The 26,304-nt window shown below is 40.2% G+C and overlaps 2 protein-coding genes across 3 annotated transcripts; one reads left to right on the forward strand and one right to left on the reverse strand.

The window, feature by feature from the left end:
• Window positions 1–1,597: 1,597 nt before the first annotated feature.
• On the reverse strand, window positions 1,598–16,290 carry PFN3 (profilin 3). Of its 2 annotated transcripts, none has more exons than XM_072990548.2 (2): window positions 16,150–16,290; window positions 1,598–2,517 (listed from the first exon to the last, which is right to left on the reverse strand). In XM_072990548.2, exon 2 carries the CDS (start codon window positions 2,435–2,437, stop codon window positions 2,024–2,026), a length of 414 nt encoding a protein of 137 aa, XP_072846649.1. In that variant the 5' UTR covers window positions 2,438–2,517; window positions 16,150–16,290; the 3' UTR covers window positions 1,598–2,023. The 2 variants fall into 2 exon arrangements, with proteins under 2 accessions (XP_072846649.1, XP_020642298.1); XM_020786639.3 differs by lacking the exon at window positions 16,150–16,290 and adding an exon at window positions 3,554–3,641.
• Window positions 2,461–26,023, forward strand: LOC110075395 (mitochondrial amidoxime reducing component 2). Its single transcript, XM_020786636.3, has 7 exons — window positions 2,461–7,549; window positions 10,148–10,321; window positions 12,858–13,020; window positions 14,595–14,735; window positions 22,342–22,403; window positions 22,485–22,556; window positions 25,816–26,023. Exons 1-7 carry the CDS (start codon window positions 7,296–7,298, stop codon window positions 25,937–25,939), a joined length of 990 nt encoding a protein of 329 aa, XP_020642295.3. The 5' UTR covers window positions 2,461–7,295; the 3' UTR covers window positions 25,940–26,023.
• Window positions 26,024–26,304: the final 281 nt, after the last annotated feature.

The raw sequence follows: 26,304 nt of genomic DNA on the forward strand, positions 1-26,304 counted from the left end.
ATTTCTGATTTATCTCAAAGCCTGGAAAATTTATGTGTGGCTTACAGCTGCCAGAAACCCTTCATCAGCAAGGCGACTGGGAGTGGTAAATCTGTGATCCCAAGAGTTCTTAATAATTACATGCTGTTGATTCCAACTTAGGGCAATGCTTTCAATGTTTTCCTACATATAAAGTATTCAGAAGTACCGTAGTTCAGTGGTTCTTAACCTTTGTTACTCGGATGCTTTTGAACTGCAACTCCCAGAAACCCCAGTCAAGACAGCTGATGGCGAAGGCTTCTGGGAGTTACAGTCCAAAACTCCTGAGTAACCCAAGGTTAAGAACCAGTGCCGTAGTTCACCATTCTCTTTTTCTGGGGAGGGGGTGCTATCAAGCTTCACAGTTTGCTCTTCTCCTGGGAAACACAGTGAGGAACTGAACTCCCAGTCTCTAGCTCTGTAGACACTTAACTCAGAAAGTTAGCCAATCTCCCAATTCCCAAATATTTCCAAACTATGGTACATGACCTAGTTAATGACACCAGGATCTTAGAAGTTTAGGAAAAGTTAGGTGTGGCACAGAATAATTTGTTGCCTAAGCACACTGGCAATCCTGACTCCATTCCATGTATGTCCATTTGTGGGCTTCCACCTTAATCTTACTTCAACACTGCAAAAAGGTGGCATTTTCTGTAACACCTGAAGACAGCTAGTTCAGGAAATTTAGGACATACTCCAATAGAAGAGGATGGCTCAGAGGCTGCCACGGCTGCCCAAATATGCCACTTGAGTTGACTAACTTACTCTCCTAATAGCAGGGCTGGATTTGTGGAAGGTGGCTATGTTCCACTAAATAGTCTACCTCACACGGCTGGTGCAAAGATGGCAAAGATAATGTTTGTGCAATATTTTGAATGCTTGAAATGAATTATATAAAAATGCTAAATTGGTGGCTCTTGTATCCATTGGTATTTGTACAACCCCACTCCTAGAGTGGAGGGATCAGCTGACAGATGCTGTCATTGCCTTGGGACACTCAAATGTGTTCACCTTCTTTGGGGAGGCTCTTTTTGTGACCCTTTAATTTATGTATTTATTTAGATTTATACCCCGCCCATCTAGACCAAAGGTCTACTCTGGGCAGTAACCATCTAATGAAAGTAGGCGAACCACTCTTCATTCCCCAACAGGCTGGCTTTAGACTTGGAAAGAACTCTACAGGAGAAATCCAACATTTAACACAATGTATGACTTTGAAACTAAGAAGAAACAGTTGCCTTGTTAACTTCTGTTGACCTCTCAGTCATCTAAGAAGCTCCTCAAGTTCCACTGCAAATGTTCCGCAATATAACCAAGGATTAAGAGAACAAAGTTGTCCTCACTCTAATTTAGAACTACTGTACTGGACAAAGGTAGCTTTAAAAGAGGTGCCTTTTGCTTGAAACCTTAGAAGAGGGGTGGGTCAAGTTCAAACCTGTAGAATCTACAGTGTAGATGCTGCTTAGACTGCAACTTCCAGCATTCATCATCAACAGATACCTGTTGTTGTGCTTGCTTGGGATGTGTGAGTTGCAAACCACATACATCTGGAAGACTGTCCTTGGAATAACTGTGCATGTTTATTATCTTTTATTATCTCCCCCCCCCCCCAAAACAGCTTTGACCAACCTGGTACCTTCTCCCTGTCTTGGCATCACAACTTCCATTATCTGCAACTCAGGACAGTGTCTTGACAGCAGCAACTTGGACAAAGTAGTCTACTTTAATTTAACTCGACTGCCGGATAGCTCAGTGGATTAGGCATAGGCCTCCTTGATAAAGGCTGGACTCAACAGTCCATAAGGTCCCTTCCAGCTCTGCAGTTCTAAATTTTAGGTAATAGGAACTACCAGACAATTGATTTAAGTTGTATTTAAGCTGATTTACCTCACAACTCAAAGCAACAGAGAGAATTTGGCTGAATGCCTTTTTTATTTTAAAACACGTATAGTTCCCCTCCATGGCTTTCACCCAGGAGAACATCAATGCAGAGAAGTCTCTGGCTCTAGCTGCCTTTTGTTTGCATGCTTGCTATAATGTCATGCACCTTCTTGTTAAGAACTCCTCCATGGACTCCCTTTTTGCCCATGAGGAAGATAAGAGCCTTCGGAGTCTTCCCAATACAGATTGATCTGCTGTCACCACCTTTGGTTCGAGTGTCCATCACAGCATCTTTTTCCACTAGCAAATAGTCACGGATCACACTGCACTTCTTCCCAGCAATAGTGATTCCCGTCTGCAGGAATGCTTTTCGGTCTTGCCCAGTAATCAGTCCTACCTCCTGGGGAGAGATAGCAGCCAGCAAGCCTCCTGGCTTCGAAGCCCACACACATTTGTTGTCTGAATGCCCCACAATAGCTATATCTTCAATGTTCTTGTCCTTCAGGATTGCATTGATGTAGGCTTTCCAGTCTCCCATCCTGTTTTGACTCCTAATTTTTTCTTTGCCAAGTCTTCTTTTCTACTGGGCCTCAGGCTGTAGATCTTCTCCACTTAATCCTAAAATATGTTATTTAGTTATATTTGTTAATTTAAATTAGTTATATAAAACCTTTATCAATTTGGCTTTTTGCAGTTTATAACAATATAAAAGAATATGCAGAAACCTAAACTACAACACAGTAAAACATACAAACAGTTAAAAAGCAACAGTGTCAAATAAAGAAGAGGTTAAAACCTAAAGTACTGGGATCAGTATTTTTTTTTCCAATCCTGGTTCCTAAAGATAATAACATTAGTGCTAAATTACTTTAAGGTAGGGAAGAGTAACCCCCAGGCTGCAGACCTAATCCAGCTCATTCATGGTCCAAATATGGCTCATAGAGGATCTGGAGAAGGTTGGTCCTCAGAAATCTTCTGCTTTCCTTCCCAACTGGAAATGTGAGCAAGGTGGCTTGAAATGACCACATTATCTTTGATTCCATACCATTTTCCCCATCTTCTCTGGATTATTCCCCATCCTCTGATACAACTGGGACTGCCATATTGCTCTTGGGGGAATCTGGCCCCCAGGATCCAACAGCTTTCTTACTTTTGCCATATAGAGAATGGGCAGATTGATATGAGAGTAAGTGCTTCTTCAAGAAACCAGGTCTCCACCCTGCTCAGGAAGAGTCACAGCTCTGAACTGGGATCAGAAGCAAACAAAAAAACAACCCAGTGAATCTATTTTAATTGTGGTTCACATGAGCTATGCCAGTTTAAATTCTGGCAGCAGCTGAAGCTTCTGAACTGCCTTTAGATTATTGTGATGTGTACATATAACACATCATAATAATCTAACCAGGAAATTACTAGGGCATGGATAACTATGGCAAAATCATTCCTGTACAGAAGAGTTTGCAACTAGTAAATCAGTTATAGTTGGTGCAACTCCCCCAATGACACAGACATAACTTGAGACTTTACAGATAACTCTTAAGAGGGAGCTGTCTAGAAGAATCCTAAAGCTGTGAGCCTAATTTGTCAGGAGGAACACATCCAGAAATTGCCAATACCATTTCCCCCCAAACAGGAGAACGACTGACGTACTCACATGTAATGTAAACCCGTTCTGGAGTTCTAATAAGTGGTGCAAATTTAGATGAAAGCTTGTAAAAATCAGAGATAAGGTCCTAAAATGAAGCCATTAGAGGGTATGGGTCTGAGGTTTCAGCTCAGGATACTGAACTCCCTGGGAGTTCAAGACCAAACTCCCAGAAACCTAGACTCAGATGTCAGGAGAGGTAACTAATAATCACTTCTTTAACTAGCCAAAAGCAGGTCTGAGCTCACAAGACAATTGTTTGTTTCAGCTGTTGCTAAGAGACAGATTGTGATGTCAGAAGCAACTGTCACCCTGAAACCATTATGGCTACCATCATCCATAAAGCAATATTATTTTTTACTTGGTATAATGTATCCTGAAAGGAACAAATAAATATTTACTTATCTTTCTGTCCTCCTGCCCCCATCCCCCCCCCCCCTTAATTTGAATATTCCGGCACAGGAACAGGTTATCTGTGCATCTCTGCAGCTGAATAATGAAGGGCCACATCCCTGCCTCAGTGAATATGAGATGATCTAGTAGTAGTCTGGGGTGGGTAATAGCAGGCACAGCATGATCTCAACCATGCTTACAAAGGATTCAGGTCCAACAGTTTTTAATGAAAGAAATGCTCATGAATGGTAGCCTAACCTAGGTAAGAGAACTACTGCATAACAACAACAAAACAGTTGAAAATGCAAAGAACAATTTATTAACTGAAGATTTCCAAACATCCATTTATTTTAAATGAATTATTCATCCATGGGAAACAGGCAACTTTTCTTCTCCTTTCATAATTCTAGAAATAAATTCAAGGCAACCCCCAATAAAATTTGCTGTGTTCAAATAAATTTGTAACCTTTTTTATATTTCACTATCATATGTTTGGATTATGGCTTTGGAAATGTTTAGACAAATTCATAGATTCATGAAAGAGCGATGTGATTGCTTTGCTATTTTTTTTTAAAGTGTGTGGAAGAAATGTTTCATCTTATAACGTTTGAAAAACTATATTGTTACATATGGCCTTTGGTTTTAAAACTAATGCTTAGAATTATTTTTATTTTGTTTTAAGAACATGTTTTAGTTTATTTTATTCTGTGTTGCTTTGGGAGCCATGATGAACAGTAAAACATATTAATTTGCTAATAAATATTCTGAGTCATTTATTTGCTGCATACCAGGTGACAGATCCAGCCAGTGATGGTCAATTACATACGTTGGTTGTGAGCAGTAGATTCAGTTGCATCTAGAAGATTCACATATTAGACTGAACTGACTTTGCTCTGATGCACCAAAGCAAGCTCTAATATTCTTCTCAAAATGAATACTTGGTGGTATGACGTTTAATTTAACATTCATAGACTGAATTGAACATGCCAAAATCATAGCTCTAAGACAAATTATGTTTTAAAAGAAATGTATCATTAGTGCAGAGTGGTCACTGAAGCTAATGGCTAAACAATGTAGGAAATGCAAACAATTAGGTTCATGTCCCCATTGCTAAAATAATCCTGTAATTATTATTTAAACAATTTTCCTGACATAGAAGTGCAATCTAATTTTATTCTGCAGGTGAGTCTAAATGCAGACATGGGACTGGGGTTTCAATTTTTAATTTTAAGGTTTTCAAGAAATCCCACTGAGTTTAGCACAAATTCTTCTTGGTAAGAGGGCAAACTGCAGCTTAAGAGAGCCAAAATGCCTTCAGCAGTGGAACTGGTATGCAGTGTACACTGTCCAACATACAGTACCTTGTAATTCCTTCCATACATGCTTATTTTGAAGATTGTTAGATGTAGTCTAAGCAAAATAAGTCCCATTGATTGCACTGAGACTTAAAATATTTAAGTTGCACACCATTTTATCTGTATATTCCATGTCTTCCAAAATGTATTATGGAAAGCTTGATGTTAGTTGCCCTAAATGTTCTTAATGTTGTCTACAGTATTTTGGGGAGCAAATCATCTGATATATTAATTGTACAGTACTATGGTGCTTCAGACACAAACAAAGAAACACCTCTTAAATGAAGACCGATTAGACATCCTTTTGGTTTTATTGTAGTTCCGTGATTGGAGACAACATTCATACTTAATATTTTATTTATTTATTTTACAGTATTAAGATTTGTACCCCACCCATCTAGACCAATGGTCTACTCTGGGTGGCAATTATTTTGTTCTTCTGTAGTAGCTGAGTGTATATCACTGGGAGTCTTGTTTCCAACACTATCTCTTGTTTCATTCTAGATTATCTCATCATATGACTTCAAAGGTAGAAAATATACAAAGGTGGTTTACCACTTCCACTTTCTGCATAGCAATAACAGGGATTAGTTTCAGTGTCACTGTGGCAGTCTATGAAAAATCTTTATCAGTGTAATCTCTCAGTACTGTTGATGTCTAGTAGCTGCTTTTCAAGAACTTCTCTGCCCTTCTCTGGAGCTATCATTTCTCTTCTACTAATGTCACCACTAATTCCAGAGAAAGGTTGGTGCATCTCAGTTTAGTATCTCAGCTTTGGCAACTCAACCTTAGGCAATCCTGGTACTTGTTCAGACTCATAACTGAGTTTAGTCTTCTTATGGCATTACACTCAGTTTCCATGGCATACTCAAACCCTCTCACTGCACTAGGTGTGCATCTAAGGTTGGCAGCACAAATGACACCCTGGATAGAAGTTACTGTTAAGACAGCAAATAGAAAAACAATGCTTTCTAGCTGGAAAGGCTATCTGACAAAGGCTGTATTTTATCTCCCTCCCTGTCCAATCTATATGCAAAACATACCATAGGAAAAATAAAATTCAGATAAAGGAGGAGTGAAAGCTGGTGCAAAAAGCATGAACTATTTAAGATATGCAGATGAGACCATATTACTGGCAGAAACAGCTATGACTGAAACAACAACTGAGGAAGGTGAACATGCAAAAGGAGAATTACAGTTGAATATTCAAGACGACAAAATGACTACAGAAAAATTACCTAACTTTCAGGTTGACAATACTGTACTGTACTACACTTGATCTTAGCTAAAAGGCTGATAAGTGACAATACAGAAGCTGAAAGTGTTAATGCCTTTTGCACTTTGGTTCATATCATAAATTAAAAAAAGAACGCAGCCAAAAAACAAACATCAGAAGTCTGAGACTTGGAAAAGCAGCTATAAAAGAACTCTAAACTCTAAAAAGAACTAAATATCCTTAAGATTAAGGACTGGAAAAATCAATTCCTTTAAAATGTCGTGTTAAAGGACAGCTTTATGGATACCATGGAACTCCCAGAAAGACAAGCAAGTCCAAATCAAATCAAGCCTGGATTCTCATTAGAAGCTGCAGTAACGGTGAGGCCGATCCTACTTTTAGATGTCCGTGAGAAGGCAAGCCTCGCTGAAAAAGGCAACAAGGCTGGGAAAAATAGAAGGCAGCAAGAAAAGAGGAAGACCTGACCTAAGGGTTGATTGACTTCGTCAGGGAAAGGTCTGGCTTCCAAGACCAGAGCAGGCGCTTAATTAGAAGGGCCCTCATTCTGAGGGCTAAATTGGATTTTTGGGTAAATTTGCTTTCCTTCTACAACGCCAGCAGCCCCACCGCGTCGCAACCGGAGCTCTGGCTGAAGATTCCCGCCCTCTGGCTTCCGGAGAGGCTTGGCAGGCAGCGAGCCGCCCTTCCCCGGCCCAGAAGGGAGCCGCCCGCTCGCCTTATAGCCCCAGACGCCTTCGGCCCTTAGCCACCCACAGCCTCCGTCGCCATGGTCAGCCCCGGCCTCCGCTGGCCCCCCAAGCCGCGGCCTGGCTGGGCCTTGGCCTTCGTCGCTGTGGCCTCGCTTGCTCTGCTGGGGGCGGCGGCGGCTTGGCGCTGGCGTCGAAGCCGTCGGTCTCGGCTGCGGCCGGTGGGGAGAGTGTCGGCTCTTTTCGTTTACCCGGTCAAGTCCTGCCGGGGGGTGGCCGTCGAGCAGGCCGAGGTGACCCAGCTGGGGCTCCGGAACGGGGAGATGAGGGACAGGTAGGTGGGTCGCCCTCGAGGGCGGCACTGCAGCGGGGGGCTTTCTCTTCGGGCTCCCCGCACGCCTTCAGTTTAAAAACCATTGCAACACAACGTGCTTTTCTCCCTCGCCCCTCTAAGCCTGAACGTTGATGTTCAAGAGAATGCATGCAACCTGCCTGTGTCTTAACTCAGAGGTAAAACTTCCTAAGCTAATTGGGACTTGGTTTCTTGTAAATCTGCTTAGGGTGGGAGCAATCAATCCTGCCCATGGTCAGTGCAGGGCTTAATCCTTCCCAAACGCTTTACTAATTTATGATCCTGAGCACCCCACGGTGGACAAGAAGATGCGCTGGATTTTTTTTAATAAACTGTTGAGAGTCGTTGCTGCTTAATTGGTAGTAAATTGAAGTCCCCGTTTTCATTGGATGGCTCCTAATGGTGCTTGTCAAACGGCTCTGGGCAGCTCTTCTGCCCACTTCTTTCGTTAACATTTTTTTCTTTGCCAGCAGTAACAGGAAGGTAAATTAGTTACCGGTGCTGATAGCAAGTCACATGAAGAACCATTGGAAAGTTGTTTTATTTCCAGCTAGAATCGAAGCCTGTTGTGGAGTAATGGATCTGGTTTCCTAAGCTGCTCTGGAATGTGGGTAAATGTTTTCCAAAAAAGTGTGTGATTGGGTTAAAGTCCAGTGAAATCTTGCCAAGTAAAAGTACTACTGAACTCAGTGGGTAAATATGCTGAAGTAAATAAATATGCTGAACCCAGTGGATCAATAAGCTTTATAGCCCATGGCAGCCCTGGTGGTTTTTAGTAGAACCAAAATGTCCCAGGGAGAGCCACTGTGGTGTAATGGACTAAGGGTGCGACTATCCTCCTTTGATTTTATCCACAGCCTGTATTACACTTGAAATTACAATTAGTCTTACTGATTTCAGGAGTTCACCCTTCATACTGGATGCAATGCAAGTTACATTCCGCCCCACAGCTCCCTTTCTTTCTGGTCCTGCCTGTGCTGGTCTCTGATCCTTTTATGGTTTGCCTTTTATGGTTTAAAGCTTCAAACTACAGTGGTGCCTCGCTTAACGAGCACCTCGCTGAGCAATGAAATTGCTTAACGAGGCGCTCTGGGCCATCGCTGGAGCATTCGCTCAGCGATGGCCCCTATGGCGATTTTTCACTTTGCGATATTCGCTAAGCGATTCGCTTAGCGAATATTGCATAACGAAGCGGGGGAGAACAGCTGATTGGCGGTTCCAAAATGGCCGCCGGAAGGTCCGCGCCGCATTTTCGCGCCCTGCCCTCGCTTACCGAGGGTGCGAAAATGGCGGCGCTATGGAGGAACATCGCTTAACGGTGAGTTTTAAAGCCATAGGAACGCATTGAACAAAGTTCAATGCGTTTCTATGGCTTTTTAAATTCCGTTTAGCGATGTTTCGCTATAGCGAAGGTTAATCCAGAACGGATTAACCTCGCTATGTGAGGCACCACTGTATTACATTTGTCAAAAACTTTTCTATAGAAAAATAACATGGAATGGTACTTAACAGTCTAAGCATATAGAACATCAAAAGTTTGAACAGTGATTTTTGAAAATATATTTTATTTATTTAAAATATTTTACGCTGCCTTTCTCCTCTCCAAGGGACATGGTGGCGCTGTGGGCTAAACTGCAGAAGCCTGTGCTGCAGGGTCAGAAGACCAGCAGTGGTAAAATTGAATCCACGTGACGGAGGGGAGGTGTTCATCCCTGTTTCCAAGCCATAGAGCCAGCATTTTGTCCGAAGACAATCCTCTGTGGTCACATGGCCAGTGCGACTTAGACACGGAACGCTGTTACCTTCCCACCGAGGTGGTCCCTATTGATCTATTTGCATTTGCATGCTTTCAAACCGCTAGGTTGGCCGGAGCTGGGACAAGCGACAGGAGCTCACTCCGTCGCGTGGATTCGATCTTATGACTGCTGGTCTTCTGACCCTGCAGCACAGGCTTCTGCGGTTTAGCCCACAGCGCCACCCATAGGAATTCATTAATTAGATTTCAATGCATTCCTATGGGGAAACGCGTTTCGCAAGACAACATTAGCCACGGAATGAATTTAATTTGTCTTGCGAGGCACCACTGTATTTAATTTCGAAATCTGTATCTGGGAAGAAGAAAACGTTCTCAAAAAGAAAGAAAGGATATCAGGTTATTCAGAATGATATGAAGGAAGCAGATGTATTTGTGACGTCTGAACCTTGTTACTGCTTAAGAGGAAACCTTCCTTGGAGATTATGGCCACAGTCCCACTGGTGTTTGTGTACAATTTACATAGCTTGCAGCAGCTAATTATGTATGTTTGATGACATGCCAGGCACATCTGTATTGTGTAATTGGTGCATGACCTAGCATCTCATCAATTAGCCAGAATTAGCCATGGAAAGTTATGCAGACCTTATGCGAACATTAGTAAGATTTGGGCAAGTATGTACCGGTAACTAACTGCAAAGTTGAATAACAACCCAGTGTTTTTGCTTTATTATTAATGGGCTGAATATTGTCAAAGGGTGAGTTCTATAAAATTTAGTTCACAATCAGGAGTATTTAAAGAATTTTGCTCTGTTTTTCTAAATCAGGTGTTGGCTTGTTATAAAGGAAGATGGACATATGGTGACAGCTCGGCAAGAACCTCGACTAGTATTGATTTCTATTGCCAATGAAAATGACTGTTTAACTCTGAGTGCTCCAGAAATGAAGGATATTCATATTCCTGTCAGGCTATCAACCAGAAATCCAGTAAAGAACTGCAGGTGCTTTAGACTTAGCCTCCTGTCAGATTTTCACCTTTTTAACATACTTTGTAATATTTCCCACCTCACACTGCAACTACAGAAGGTATGCTGTTATATACAGTACACTTAGAATTAATTTGAAAGGTGGTCCCCTATTTTAAAACATTGTGGAAACCCTTGACAATGTTAGCAAGAGTACTCTAGAGAAGTGTATATATATGAATTCTTTTGCAGAGAGAGAGAGAGAGAGAGAAAGGGAGAGAGTAATTATATATGTGTGTTCTTCATCCAACCAGGCTTCTGTGCAGGGAGAGCTTCTTTTCTGAGTTGTATGAAGAAGCAGCAAATTGTGGGTGCTCCGGTGATTGTGTGAGTGGTTCTGATGGTGGCAACAGTAGGTCCCTTGATCCTGCTTGTGATTCCCATTAAGAAACATAATGGAAAGAAGCTCTAATCAAAGACTTTCAGTTCAGAGTCCATGTGCTGAAGTCATGATCCAGATAATCATCAGAGTGAGGGACTAAAGATTAAAAATCTCTTCCCTCTCTCCCCTGCACTAGCATTTAGATCTGAATGAAATTCCTAGCATCCACAGTATGTAGTAGGAAGGAAGAAGATAGTCACTGTACCTAATGGGAGGCTGTTTTCTTTTAGAAATTGCAAGGCTGGGTATGTGTTTGTGGATGAATGGAAATAGTGTGTGTATGTACATGAACAAGGATGTGGCTGCTAACATCTACTTTGAGCCTTAAATCCAGCCACTGTAGACATGTTACTGGCAACTGACTCATCGTTGTCATGGGTTATATCCCATGTTTCCTGTACTAAGCTCAAGGTATCATTGAGCTCTGCCTTCCCGTTTTATGTTCATAGCAGTAGATTGACATAGGTCAAACTGAGAGAGAATGATGGGCCCAAGGTCACCCAGTGAGTTTCACTGAATCTGGATCACACAAGTGGCTGTCTGGTACTCTAATCAACATGTGGGTTTTCACACTGATTTATAGGTTTTCTTCACTTGATGTTCAACTAAAAATTCTTGTTGGAAAGGTAAAGAGTTATAATGAGGTATACTATAGTAAAAAATTTTTGAATCATTGATGTTTTCTCTAAGAGGGAATATACCGTATGAGATACAGCTAGGAAATAAAATGCAGATGCAAGAATAGGCAATATCTTTGCAGACCACTAAAAAATCACCATACAATAAGTGAGTTTTCCTGGATTAAACACCACTTCATTGTACCAGTGTGAAGAACTTAAACGTTCAAAAGTTCATGGCAAGATAGATTTTTCTAGGTAAGTTATTCTTGGATGGTCTATAAAGGTATCACATATTCTTACATTTGTAGTTTATTTTGTATGGATCACATGGCTGCCCTTTATTTCATTTAGGAAACATTGCATGGAAAAGAATTAATTCCCTTTCTGCCAGCACTGTAATCCTCATGCAATACACGATCCCCATTACTGCTTCTAAAAACAATTTAAATATGAGATATATAATTGCAGATACAACAACAGGTGCAGAGTTTGGAATCAACATGTTAGAATTAAGATGTTAATGTTCAATGTGTTACTTTTTTGACCAGTGCCAGAAAGAGGCTTTCGAAATTTAATGCTTTAAAAATAATTTTTGGAAAAGCAATAGTAGGAATACTTTTACTTGTTAAAAACATTAGCTTGTGGCATTTGTTCTCCTGAGGGTACCTGTCATTTCGCATTCCTATTTTCAAAAAGGAAAAGGGCCTAGGGCTCCTTTCTAGTACTAATTTTATACTAGACATCCCACCTTTGGACAAATTAATGTATTTGGACTATAACACCTTGAAGACTTAGTTGCAATTGCCAACAGGCTGACATTTATCAGGGCTTCTGGAAATTACTGTACAGTTTAAGACCATCAGGAGAACCAAGGTTCAGAACCATCGCTATGTAGAGAGCAAACAAGCCACTTCCGGTTATATCTGGCTGGCATAACACTGCAGGAAGGTCTGATTGAAAGTGCTGGCCAAGTAACGCTGGATCAGAGATCTTCCTACCCCATCCAGGGTGGCTACTGAGATTGTATTGATCAATTCTTGTTGCACCCAAATAAATTCAAAAGCACTGTCCACTCCACAACTGAAAAAATAAATACTGGCTTCAGTCCCCAATAGTGATTGAAAAATATGATTTTCGTAATTGTATTTGGACTGAGCAGCCAAATTTGGCGTTTTTCAAAGTAGTTTCAGAAGCAAAGGTAACTATGTTACTCCATAAGATTTTTTTAAAAAGTCATAAACCCACGGGAAATCAGTAAAGGCATTGCCTTCCCGCATGTCATTTTATTTATCTGAATCAACATGGCCACTATGCTTTTTGGATTTTCTGTTAGTGTTGTGATATTAACTCTGAACCTTGTGATATTTACCACAATATATGGTGGTTTTTAAAATTATAAATTGGAAATGTATTTTGAAATTAATGTTTGCTGTTGCTTAGCATAGTTTCCTCACCCGTTTTTAAATGACTTTTGCAGATCTTACTGACCTAACTCTTGCAATTGTTTTAGGTTGTTTGGCACTGATATCCAAGGAAGAGACTGTGGAGAAGAGGCAGCTCAATGGATCACAGATTTCTTAAAATCAGAGCCATATCGTTTGGTTCAGTTTGAATCAAACATGGTTCCCAGGAATGCAAAAGATTTAATGGAACCTTTTCGACCCAACGATAAGGTCAGAAAGTAGCGCTCTCACAATCTGTACTATGTGTCCATCATAATTTTCTATGGTGAATGTGCTTTTCAGTGTACATGTCAGTGCAAGTGAAAAAAAAATCTTACATACTTGATGGCTGCCACACTATGATGTTCTTGGCAGGTATTATTAATCAGGTTTTCTTTAGAGATGGCAATTGTATATCTCTATAGGTAACATGATGAAGAGAGATATAAGGCCTTGGAGATATGTGTGATACGAAAATAAAATCTCACCACTGTATTGATTTTGGCTGAAATGGGTTATCTCAGCATGCAAGACAGCCTATCAAAGAAAGAAAAAGGGAAAAAGTGCTGCTTGTATACTGTCCCATAGCACTTCAGACACTCTCTGGGCAGATTACAAGTTAATTATGCAGGCTACACATTGGCACCCCCAGCAAGCTGGGTACTCATTTTACCAACCTCAGGAGGGTAATAGGCTGAGTCAACCTTGAGCCGGCCACCTGGGATTGAACCCGGGTTGTGAGCACAGTTTTGGCTGCAGTACGGCAGTTTAACCACTGTGCCACAAGGGTACTAAGGTTCTTCAACCTCCATGAGACATCTCATTTTCAGTGTGAGACCAAGACACCAAACAAAATGTCTCAAAGCAGGTGCCTTCCCTCCCTTCTTTTTTAAAGTTAAACATGTCTACAGCAAGTTCAGAAGGACAACTGAGTGATAAAGGAAGACACCAAGCAACCTATTCAATGCAACTCCATTTGTTAGTTCAGGCAAGAAGGCAACACTTGCCACATTTTCCCATAATGCACATTTTATGGAAATGCAGCAGAATCTCCCTCTCAAATGTACAGAATTCTCTCCTTAGCTTGTAGTGAGGAGATTGTGTACGTAAGTGTGTGTGTGCTTTCATGTTTACTCTTAAGACAGTAGTTCCCGACCTTGGGTCTCCCAGGTGTTCTTGAATTGCAGTTCCCAGAAGCATTCACCACCAGGTGTGGTGGTCAGAATATTGGAGAGTTGCAGTCCAAGAACACCTGGGTTACTCAAAGTTGAGACATTGCTCTAAGAAGATGAGCCAGGGAAGAACTGACATCCCTAGAAGAGAGATATCTAATTTTATATGCCTTCCCGCATAAGCCTGAGGAAGGTGGTTGACAAACGGTTTCTTCAGTGGCAGTGCTCCTTTGTTGGAGAATACAAAAAATAGATATTCAGGAGGGCAGTGAAGCTGTAGGATGCAAAGCCCTCCCATGCCTCGGAAACATGAGAAGGACTTGTGGAATGGTATAGTTCTTTTCCCTCCCATTTTATTAATGCAAAGGATACTTACTGTTGAAGAAAAAGAAGTAGAACGTGGCGATGGCGGCAGAGGAGGAATGCTATTCTCTCCTTCTCCCCTTTGCATGTACTGTACTGACAAGACTACCTATCCATGACTTATGGTCAGATATTTGAGCTTTAAAATTAAAGTTGTTAATTAAGTAGTTTGAAGGTTTCATCCAGTGCAACCAGTTTGCCACCTCTGATTTAGATGTATTGTCTTTGGATGTCTTCAGAGTTCTTATCTCAGTGAATATCTTTCCCTAGATTGCCTATCCTGACTGTAGTCCCATTATGGTGCTCTCTGAAGCTTCTTTAGAAGAGTTGAATTCCCGACTACAGAAGAAGGTTCAGATACGAAACTTCAGGCCAAACATTCTGGTCACAGGCTGCAATCCTCATGAGGAGGTACTATACAAAATATTATTCACACAGGGAATAACTTTGCACTTGTATATAAATGGAAGTGTTTAACAGAAGTGACAGTTTTATTTCTAAACATTAACAAGGTGATAGCACAGACTGTTGAGGGAATAAATGTTAGGGTTTTTAAGATGCTAGGATTTATAATTAAAGCCAGTTGGATAGCTAAGGTATGTTATTGCTGAACTAATCCTTGGAGTACTAAGAAATAAAATCTCCATTGCATCTTATTTCCTTAGTTTTATGCACAAAATATTTGAGATATGGAGGTAGAAGAGTATCAGATGTAAGCAAACCTTTACAATTTTAAAAGAGAAAAAAGGTGTGTTCCAAAATCCATGGTCAGATGTGTGGACTGACTTTCCTTGTTTAAAGGAAGTTTCAAAAGTGGTGCTACAGAATTTGTTCAAAGGTGGTAGGTTTCAGACTTTATGTCTGGTGGAACAAAGGCACACAGAAATGTAGCTAACTCATATCAGAGAAGCTGGGATAAAATTTTGTTTATGTCCAAGGTAGGTTGCAGCCAAATTAAACATATTACTGAGTGCTTAGGGAAGATGTTGTTCTCAGTTCAGTTTCCTGTTTGGGTGAAATTAAATGCCCTTGTTTGGTTGTTAATACTGCCCTGGTTGGCTGTTCAAAATATCCTCCATTGTCCAACAATAATCATGGTTATCATAAATCTAACAGAAGAAGGTTGGTGCTGTTATTGAGCTGATGCCCAATTATTTTTCCCCACCCTGAAGATGGGAGATACCTATTAATCAAGGCTTTATTTAGCCAAAGAGCAGATCAAAGAGCCAGTCTCAAGCAGATTAAATAAAAGACTGGTGTCATGTAGCAAATAGGTTTTATATACTGCTTAAGGAAAGAAGAAGAAACACTGTGAGGTGCCAGGTAACTTATTTACACTGAATAATAGGAGCGGAGGTATGTGAGAAATGGTTTCACTTTGGGAGGCAAAATTAAATATGTAATATTTGCCTAAATCAGGGACGGGCAGTCTCTGGAAATCTAAGGGTTGCAGATGCCCATTCCTGGACTTTCAAGGGCTGTATCTTATCCCACCCTCCCAAATTTTCTTACAAAAATGTCTTTTTAATTGAAAAAATCTGTTCCCTCTAGTGGCCAAAAAGCTTCTTCTTCGTTATTTTCTTTTTTCTTTTACCATGAAGGATTGTTAGGAACTCCTTAAAAATGGCAGAATTGCCCACCATGATTCTTAGAGGGAAGAAAGGGACTTTTTAAAATCCTTAAATAGACGTAGACGTACATGGGTACATCCCTGCTGATTCTGACCTAAATAATAATAATTATAATCATTACCTGCAATCAAATCAATTACAACTTAAGATGAGGCCAGAATTTCTTAGATATAAAGTAGTGAGAAATTGTTTACCAGTCTGTTCTTTGGGTAGTGTTCCGGGATAATGCAGCTTGCCCATGGCCGTACAGGTTGGTTCTCCTCCCAGGAGGATGCCTCTGATAGGAATAGGGACTATTAAAACTCATTCCTGCAGCAGCAACCATGAGATTCTGACAGAGGTGCTGCGTTACCAGACTACGCCAGGGGCGTAATGGTGAAGTGAACTGCCCAGAGATTAAACCAAACAGACACTGTTGTGGTGTTGAAAATATTATTTACATTAAAGTCCATATATACAGGGGTAAATACAGCTTCTCTTGGTCTTTATACAGTCCTGGTCATTCACAGTAGTTCTTCAGTTAGCAATGGTAAATTACAGTTTTCAGTAACCAAAGATTGTTACCAATGTAAATAGTCCAGCATCCACGAAGTCTTCTCCTCTCACCACGGAGATAGTCTTCCTCCAGGATCTTCTTCTTGCAATATGGCAAGTCTTCATCCAACGATGCAGAAAATACAGTTCTCAGCAACACAATCACCAGCAACACAACAGTACAACCACCCAAACTATCCAACAGCCCAACTACCCAAACTACCCAACAGTTTGTCTCTGTAAGCTTGGCTAGCTTTATTCTTAGTTTCTCCAATCAAATTGGTTGTCCCACAGCTGCCTCAATTAACTCAGCTGTGCTCCTTTGTTACATGTTGCTTACTAAATCTGATCCTGTAACAACTTATCCACTGAATTGCAATGAACAATTCCCTAGGTTGACTTTGAGACCTGTCAATCTCCTCCAATTGTTTATAGCAATTCTGTTACATACATTGTACATTGCCTTGAACATATACAGAGTTCTTTTTTACATTCACATACATACTTTATATCATTCCCAACATTTCACATGCTTTGTTATGTTTAGTTGGCCCCAATACTTTTGTTAAACAATCAGCTTTGTTATTTTCTGTTCCACAGTATACCAGTTCAATTAAACCATTTTCTATACTTTGCTTTACATTTTGGTACCTGATATCTGTGTGTTTGGATCTGCTTTTTACATTTGGTGAGTTTGCCATTTGTATGGCAGCTTGATTATCTTCAAAAACCTTTATTTGTGATTTTATATTCACACCAAGATCTTGTGCCAATTGTTTATAGAATACTAGATCTGTACACAATTCAGATAATGCTGCATACTCAGATTCGGCAGAAGACAACGATATAAATTTCTGTCTAGCTGTCTTCCAGCTTATCAAACTTTCTCCCAAATGCACAGTCATGCCTGATGTTGATCGTCTGGTCGTTAAATCACTACCATAATTTGCATCGGCATAGGCAGTAACAGACAGTTCTCCCACTGGTTCTAAATTTAGCTTCTTATTTTGTGCCTCTTTTAAATACCTAAGTACTCTTTTTGCTGATTGCATGTGCCTTTCATTCGGCTTGCTCACGTTCTTAGATAGCAGGTTTACAGCTATAGAGATATCTGGCCTTGACCATCTGCTCAAATATAGTAAGCTGCCTACCAGTGATCTATATACATCAATATCACAATCTGGGCCACTAATATCTTCTTTCTCGAACTCTGTGTTCATTGGAGTTGCTGCACCTTTACAATCCTCCATCTTATATTGTTTTAGGAGTTTTAATATTTTGCTCTTTTGGGCTATTTTAAATCCTTTCTTACTTCTTTCTATTTCTACTCCTAAGTAGTTACTTATTTCTCCTAAATCTCTCAATTTGTAGTGTTTCTTTAACATTTGGATTATTTCTTCAGCCTCTTTCTTACCTTTGGTAAATATGGCTAGATCATCCACAAATACTAATATTATAGCTTGTGTTCTCTCATTTATGAATAAACAAGGGTCAGCCTTTCCTTGCACAAAACCATTATCTTTTAAAGTTTTAGTTAAATGTTGGTTCCATTCATGGCCACTTTGTCTGAGACCATATAGACTTTTTTTCAATATCCAGCATTTACCTTCACTTTCAATTCCTGGTGGAATTTCCATATAAATTATGTGTTTCAGGTCAGCATATAAATAGGCTGTTTCTATATCAACATGCCTGGTCATGAGATTTGCTTTAACCTATGCAGCCAAGCATAATCTCAATGTCTCTGGTCTTAGAGCCGGTGCAAAAACTTGATCATAGTCGTTTGAAGTTTGTGCATATCCTTTTGCCACTAACCTTGCTCTATACCTCACATTACCATCGGCATCCACCTTCCTTTTAAATACCCATCTGGAACCAATTACTTTTGATTTTTCAGGCAGTTTCACCTCCTCATAAACTTTCAGTTGTTTTAATGAATTTAACTCCTTCTCCATTGCCTCTTTCCATTTTATTTGTTCTTTCTCAGGCATATTACATATGTCATCATATGTCTCTGGTTCAGCCACATTGAGACAGTAATAGGTCTCAGGCTTGTACCTGTCTGGAGTTTTTCTCTCTCTGCTAGACCTCCTAGGTAATTCTCTGTCCTCCTCTAGAGTTTCCCTCCTTTCTGAGTTGGATGGAATTTCTTTATTTGATTGCATTTCCTCAGGTTCTACCTCTCCTTTAATTTCTTGCTCTGTTTGTGAGTCACTTTCATCTGCACTATCTTCACTACTTTCATTCCTTTCATGCAATTTAATTATTGTTTCTGGGGGTTTGCATATTTTGTCCCAGTTACTGTGCTCATTAAAAGAAGCACTGCTACTTATTACAAGTTTGTTGGTATTTGGCAACCCAAACCTAAATGCTCTCCTATTTTGCTGATATCCAAGGAAATACATCAACCTGGCTTTCTTCTCTCCCTTTCTCCTTATTTCTTTTGGGATGTGAACCCATGCAGGAGATCCAAATACGTGTAAAAATTTTAAATTTGGTTTTCTCCCAGTCCAAACTGTGTAGGGTATATTGTTTATTCTACTGTGCCAAAGAATATTAATATAAAAATTCGCACAAAGTGTAGCTTCACCCCAATATTTCTCTGATAGATTACTCCCCCTAATCATTGCCTCAGCCATGTTCTGCAGAGTTTGGCCCCTTCTTTCAATAAAGGCATTCTGAGTAGGTGTATAGGGAGCGGCTCTCCTGTGAGTAATGCCATTTTTCTTTAATATTGCTTGAAATTTGGCATTTGTAAACTCTGTTCCATTGTCAGTTTGTACCACCTTAACCTTTTTCCCTGTTTTACGCTCTACAAATTTGAGCCATTTTTCAAACTCTACATGTACTGCACTTTTATCTTTCATAAGATAACAGTATCCAAACCTGGACTTTTGGTCTTGGATAGAGAGAATGTATCTAGCTCCTCCTAATGATGCACTTTTGGGTCCAATTACATCAATTGACACCAAATCTAATATATTTTTCACTTGTACATCACTATGTTTCATTATAGGAGCTTTCTTACTCTTGGCTAATTGGCATGCTTGACAATTCACATATTCATTACATTGTTTTAGATTAACTCCTACTGAGTTTTCAATTGTTTTTCTAAGTGTTTTGTAGTTTGCATGTCCAAGTCTTTGATGCCATAAATGAATACAATCTTTGTGTATACATTTGTTCTCATAGACATTGTTAGCCTTAGTACAGTTTAGTCTATATAAATTATTTCTAGCATAGCAATTCAATTTTTCATTGTTCTTGCTAGTTATTATACATTTACTCTCATAGAAAGTGCTAACAAACCCATTCTTTGCTAATGAACTCACAGAAAGTAAATTATGCTTCAAATTTGGAACATGTAAAACATCTATTGGTCTAGCAATATAAGGTAATTTCACTTTACCTTTTCCCAGTACCTTAGCACTAACACCATTTGCTAAGCATACTTGTTGGTTGGATACAGGTTGGTAGTTAAATATTAGCTGTTTGCTCTTACACATGCTGGCAGTTGCTCCTGAGTCGACAATCCACTCTTCACCCTGTTCAGAGTTATAAATTTCCTCAGTCAGGCTTAGTGTTTCTCTCTTGCGTCTGGTTTGTTTTTCTTTTCCTTTCTTAAATTTACAGTCTTTCATCAGATGTTTTCTTGAGCCACAGGAAAAACAGCGTTTTCCAGAATGAATGCTTGCAGCTGTGTCCCCCTCCTCCTCACTTTCTTTCAGCTTATCACGTTGATTAGTGAGTTTGGAGTCTCGGAGCTGTTTGTTATCTTTTCTCTTTTGTTCCTCTTCCAACAGTTTGCTCGTTATATTTATTACTGTTAGCTCTGCTTGAGGAAGAATTTCTAAATTGGTCACCAGCTGATCATATGACTCATCTAATGAAGACAGAATAATAAATGCTTCTTGTATTTCTGTAAATGTGATGTTCTTTTCCCGTAAGTCCATCAACATTGACTTCATTGCCTCTAAATGTTGAAGCATACACCCTCCAGCTTTCAGTCTAGTTCGAAAAAGTTTCCTGGCAATTTGAATCTGGCTTCCAACGTTATCTCTTACGAAGAGTCTCCTTAAATCCTCCCATGCCTTCTTTGCTGAGTTTTGGCCTCTCAGGTGGATAAGAAGACGGTCTTCTAGAGTTAACCCAATAATAGCCAGAGCTTTTGCATTTAGTTTCTTTTTCCTCTCATTTAGGACTGCTGGGGGATTTTCTACAATGTCCCATAATGCTTCCTTTTGCAATAGCAACTGAACCTTCTGCTGCCAAGTTGCATAATTTTCCCCATTCAACTTTTTTATGCACAGTCCAGCCATAGATATTTCGTTGGCCATTTTCACCACAGACTGTAGCCCACACTACTTGGCTCTCTCTGTTCAGCAGTTTCTTCAATAACTTCTTAAATTTTATACCTGGATGCAGTCTGGTGCGCTGTCTGGGCCCATAACCAATTGACAGAGGTGCTGCGTTACCAGACTACGCCAGGGGCGTAATGGTGAAGTGAACTGCCCAGAGATTAAACCAAACAGACACTGTTGTGGTGTTGAAAATATTATTTACATTAAAGTCCATATATACAGGGGTAAATACAGCTTCTCTTGGTCTTTATACAGTCCTGGTCATTCACAGTAGTTCTTCAGTTAGCAATGGTAAATTACAGTTTTCAGTAACCAAAGATTGTTACCAATGTAAATAGTCCAGCATCCACGAAGTCTTCTCCTCTCACCACGGAGATAGTCTTCCTCCAGGATCTTCTTCTTGCAATATGGCAAGTCTTCATCCAACGATGCAGAAAATACAGTTCTCAGCAACACAATCACCAGCAACACAACAGTACAACCACCCAAACTATCCAACAGCCAAACTACCCAACAGTTTGTCTCTGTAAGCTTGGCTAGCTTTATTCTTAGTTTCTCCAATCAAATTGGTTGTCCCACAGCTGCCTCAATTAACTCAGCTGTGCTCCTTTGTTACATGTTGCTTACTAAATCTGATCCTGTAACAACTTATCCACTGAATTGCAATGAACAATTCCCTAGGTTGACTTTGAGACCTGTCAGATTCACTCAGAGAAAATCTTCCATTCCATGTTCTTTTATCTGCATATTTTTAGAGAGACAGGTAGTGAGCACTCAACCCAGGATTTACCTCCTGCAGATATAAGTTTTCTGTCTGTCCGCAGGCAGCTTCTGATTCAGTAAAGGAATCATGCTGATGGAATAGAAGAGAAGCCAACAATCTTTGTCCATTCCTCCCTCCCCTTGCAGTTCCCTATGCCCTCTACCATCTGCTGGGGTTCCCTCTGGAATAGCAACAGTGCTTAAGGGTGGCAGAGAAAGTAGGAAAACTGAAAATGTCACCTGCCGTCATCACCAGGATATTCTGACTGGAACACCTCAACGCAGATAACTCTAAAACCTAATTCATCTAACTTTGTGGAAATCTTTTATGAATGAGACATCATGTCTTATGAACAGAAAAATATAATTTGTAATTTCATTTAGTTTTAACTTTCTTATATTTGCAAAAGAAAGCCAGCATATAATAATGCTAGTATACATGAAACTAGTATACATGAAACAGGAAGTCATACATGATTCAGTATACATGTTGAATCCCTTTCTCTCTCAGTGTTTTCAAATATTTTCAAAATTGGATAAAAAATATTAAAACATCAACCCAAATAGGGAGCATAATAAGCTTGTAGCCATGAATTGGACTGCTTATGTAAGTGTAATTCTCTTACAGCATTTAGATTAATGATGTAGGAAAGTTGTTACATATTGTGTAAAGGAGAAAGTCCCAAAATGAATAATACAGTGTAAATACAAAACATTTTATTTTCATAGGATACCTGGGATGAGATTAAGATTGGAGGTGTAGAAATGAAAGGAGCAGCAGCCTGCCCCAGGTAAGCATTTTTGGACAGTTTTTAGATTGCTGGGGAAAAGATCTGACGTTTCTGTTATCTCATTTTATATTATTGTTATAGATGCATATTTACTACAGTTGATCCAGATACAGGAATCATGGATAGAAAAGAGCCTCTGGAAACTTTGAAAAGGTAATGAAACATTCTGGGTTCCTCTTCTACACAATCCAATAGTTATTGTAGTATTTAGCGACTGCAAACACTACATGGTTACGGCTGACAACATGTTTCAGTATTGGCTTGCCCTTAGAAGTGAATGGTGTGGCTGGCCATCAGGAGGTGACACTCCATTACTAGTCTAGACTAGAGATGGGGTATTTGTATACGAATATCCCCACACAGCTGGACTTAATGACGGTCTGGCCCATGGGGCCCAACTGGCCACTCACGTGTCCGACAGTGGCAGCGGCCTCACTCATCTTTCCAATCACTCCTGGAGCACCGGTCTCTTCCCGTTTGGCTAGCCACTCCAGGCAGTGGGAGTGAGGACGAGTCTCCCTGAATGCCTGCCAAGTGGCTAGCCGAGCGGGAAGAGAGTGGCACTCTGGGAGTGATTGGAAGGATGAGCAAGGCTGCCACCAGCGCCGGACGCAAACCCAGACCCTCGTTAAGTCCAGCTGTGTGGGAATATTGAAATACGAATACCCCCATGTCTAGTCTAGACTTCTAAAAGGGTCATCCAAGATGGAATGGCCAAAGTTGAGACACCAGACTAAGATGCATCCACCATTTTCATGACTAGAGGTCACATCAGCAGAAGAGTATGGGTAGTTTCAATGGTAATGGAGGTGGAGGACCTCCTGGAAGGAAGCTGTTGGACAGTAGCAGTAGTGGAAGCTGACACTGATGGAGGATCTTTCACAGACAGACAATGGCAGTGACATTTATTCTAACTTTTGTTAGTACAGAAAGCAGTGACAAACACTGCTGAATATTTCTTACCTTGAAAACCCTATGATGACATAATCCAAAATGAAAAAAGGAGTAGTGCTGGAATATGAGACTGTCAAGTCAGAGAGCGTTCAAGCAGCTATAGAGATAGCAGAGAACAAGTAGGAATAGTGTAGGCATCCTTCAGTCTCGAGAGACTATGGTATCGTGCTCTGTATGGAGGTCTTGGAACAGTGTCTTGTGTGGCTGAGAAGGCCAATTCGAGAGTGACAATCCCTTCCACACTGGAGATAAATCCAATCTGTCCCCTGTCCAGCTCCCTGGTTTTGCTTGTTTCGGGACTGCCTCTTTGCCTCGGTCTGCTGTACAAGTGTCTCTTCAAATTGGGAGAGGCCATGATGCACCGCCTGCCTCCAGGCTGAACGCTCAGACGTCAAGGTTTCCCATCTGTTGAGTTCCATTCCTAAGGCCTTCAGATCCGGCTAGCAGATGTCCTTGTAACGCAGCTGTGGTCTCCCTCGGGGGCGGCTTCCCTTCACTAATTCTCCATACAGGAGATCTTTTGGAATCCGACCATCAGCCATTCTCACGACGTGCCCAAGCCAACGTAGACGGCGCTGTTTCAATATTGTATACATGCTGAAAATTCCAGCTCGTTCTAGGACTACTCTATTTGGAACGTTGTCCTGCCAGGTGATACCAAGAATGCGTCGGAGACAATGCATATGGAAGGTGTTCATCTTTCTCTCCTGCCGTGCACAAAGGGTCCAGGACTCGCTGCAGTATAGGAGTGTGCTCAGGACACAGGCTCTATAGACCTGTATTTTGGTGTATGCCGTCAACTTCTTATTAAGCCATACTCTCTTTGTGAGTCTAGAGAACATGGTAGCTGCTTTCCCTAGGGAGAGAGTGTAGGAATAGCACTCTTGCTAATTATACAATTAAATTAAAGCCAAAAGGACTTCTAGCAACTCATGTACTAAATTTATACTCAGAACAGATATGGAAAGCTGGATTAGATTCAGATGGAGGAGAAGTGAACAATGGTGAAAGAAACAAGAATAATTTAAGACATCCAGATGATGCTGGCAGAAAGCAGCAATGATTTAAAACAACTCCTGATGGTTAAAGAAAAAAGTGGAAAAGCCAGGATTGCAGTTGAATCTTATGACAAAAGTCACAACTATAGAAAAATTACTCAACTTTTATGTTGACAATGAAGAAACTGACATTTTAAATATTTTTGTATACCTTGGTTCAGTCATCAAACCAAATGAAGTCTGTAGCCAAAAAATGAGAAGAAAGAAGACTGGGTTTTGTGAGGTAGACTGTAAAGGAATTACAGAAGACTATCAAGTGTAAGGATGTGTTACTGAAGACCAAGGTCAAGATTATCGACACAATTATATTTCCAGTGACTTTTTGTAGAAATGATAGCTGGATAGTAGAGAAAGCCAACAAGGGGAAAAAATCAATTCATTCGAAATACAGTGCTGGATGAGAGTTTGCAGATATCATGCAATGCTGTAAAGGCTCTAACAGTTGAGTCACAGATCAAATCAAGCCTGAACTCTCTCTAGAGGAAAAAATGTGATCATATTTTGGATATATCATGGAAGCTACAGCTTTGATTTTGCAAGAGCTGACCAAGGCCATTAATGACAGGACATTTTGGATGTCACTAAAGGCTGGAGGTGATGTGACTGCATGTAACAACAGGGCATATCATTTACAAGGAAGGGCAGGTAGCTGAAATCTTAGCAGCCTTCACCTGGCTCAGGATTGCTCTCATTGCTTGTTGTGTGGTTAATTTTTGTTTTGCTGGTTAATTTTATTTAACAGTGATAATAATAGTAGTAGTAATAATAGTGGTTTAAGTGTAATTTGGTTAGACCACATTAGCAAATTTTCAGAATGGATCCCCCCCCCCAATTTTCAGTTCAATAAAGCAGATTTTACTTCATTTCATGGACATTTTTTCCTGTTATAGAAATGGTCAGATAATTGCCACATCATTTTAAGGAAGCAGTCACTGGAAGATGACCACATATAGCAGACCTGGGCAAAGTGCGGCCCAAGGGCCACATACGGCCCGCAAGCCGTTCCTGTCTGGCCCACGGACAGTTTTGAACATCAAATCCATTTATAGCTTTTTGTCTAAAGTTGATCAGTTGCTTATCTTTAACATAGCGCAAGAAACCTCTTTAGTATTTGTGAAGATTAACAAGTTTAAAATAAAAACAATCATAACATCACTGTTTCATTTTATTTTTAAGTAAAGTTGGTTCGGCCCCTGAACACAGTTCAAATTTTTTATGTGGCCCCCCCATAGAATTTAATTGCCCACCCCTGACATGTAGTATAGTCCTTATATGGTAAAAATTCTTAAAAGCAAAAAACAGAACAGAACAAGATTTCATTCCCAAAGAGGAAAAGATGGCTTAACTCAAAACAAACACTGTTATGTATGTGACTTACTATGATTTAATCTTTTTTACAGTTATCGCCTGTGTGATCCTTCTGAACAGCATATATACAAATCGCATCCTCTCTTTGGATGGTATTTTGGAGTTGATAAAACAGGAACAATTCAAGTTGGAGACATTGTATACAAGATGATCTAGTGATACCAATATTTCTCAAAATAAATTGCTTATTTTGTATGTGAAAACTCTACATGAAATAATAAACTTCTTTTCTAATGGAAATTTCCTATCTTAAATTCACTAATAATGGCTGTTGCTTAGTTATGCATATGCATACAGAAGGCAAATACAGCGGTGCCTCGCATAGCGAGGTTAATCCGTTCCGGATTAACCATCGCTATGAGAAACATCGCTCAATGGAACAAAAAAACCCATTAAAATGCATTAAACTTGGTTTAATGCGTTCCAGTGGTCCCTAACCTTACCGTTGAGCGAAGCTTCTCCATAGGGGTGGCCATTTTTGCGCCCTCGCAAAGCAAGGGCGCGGCGGGAAAAGTTGCGGC

This window comes from Pogona vitticeps, chromosome 1, assembly GCF_051106095.1.
Source record: "Pogona vitticeps strain Pit_001003342236 chromosome 1, PviZW2.1, whole genome shotgun sequence".
NCBI lineage: Eukaryota > Metazoa > Chordata > Lepidosauria > Squamata > Agamidae > Pogona > Pogona vitticeps.

What these genes read in the sequence shown, in the direction of transcription:
- LOC110075395 (XM_020786636.3), top strand. Translation starts at nt 7,296, where the DNA reads ATGGTCAGCCCCGGCCTCCGCTGGCCCCCCAAGCCGCGGCCTGGCTGG. An exon ending in AACGGGGAGATGAGGGACAG is followed by an intron (nt 7,550 to 10,147) that starts GTAGGTGGGTCG and finishes TTTCTAAATCAG; the next exon opens with GTGTTGGCTTGTTATAAAGG. An exon ending in CTTTTCGACCCAACGATAAG is followed by an intron (nt 13,021 to 14,594) that starts GTCAGAAAGTAG and finishes ATCTTTCCCTAG; the next exon opens with ATTGCCTATCCTGACTGTAG.
- PFN3 (XM_072990548.2), bottom strand. Translation starts at nt 2,437, where the DNA reads ATGGGAGACTGGAAAGCCTACATCAATGCAATCCTGAAGGACAAGAAC.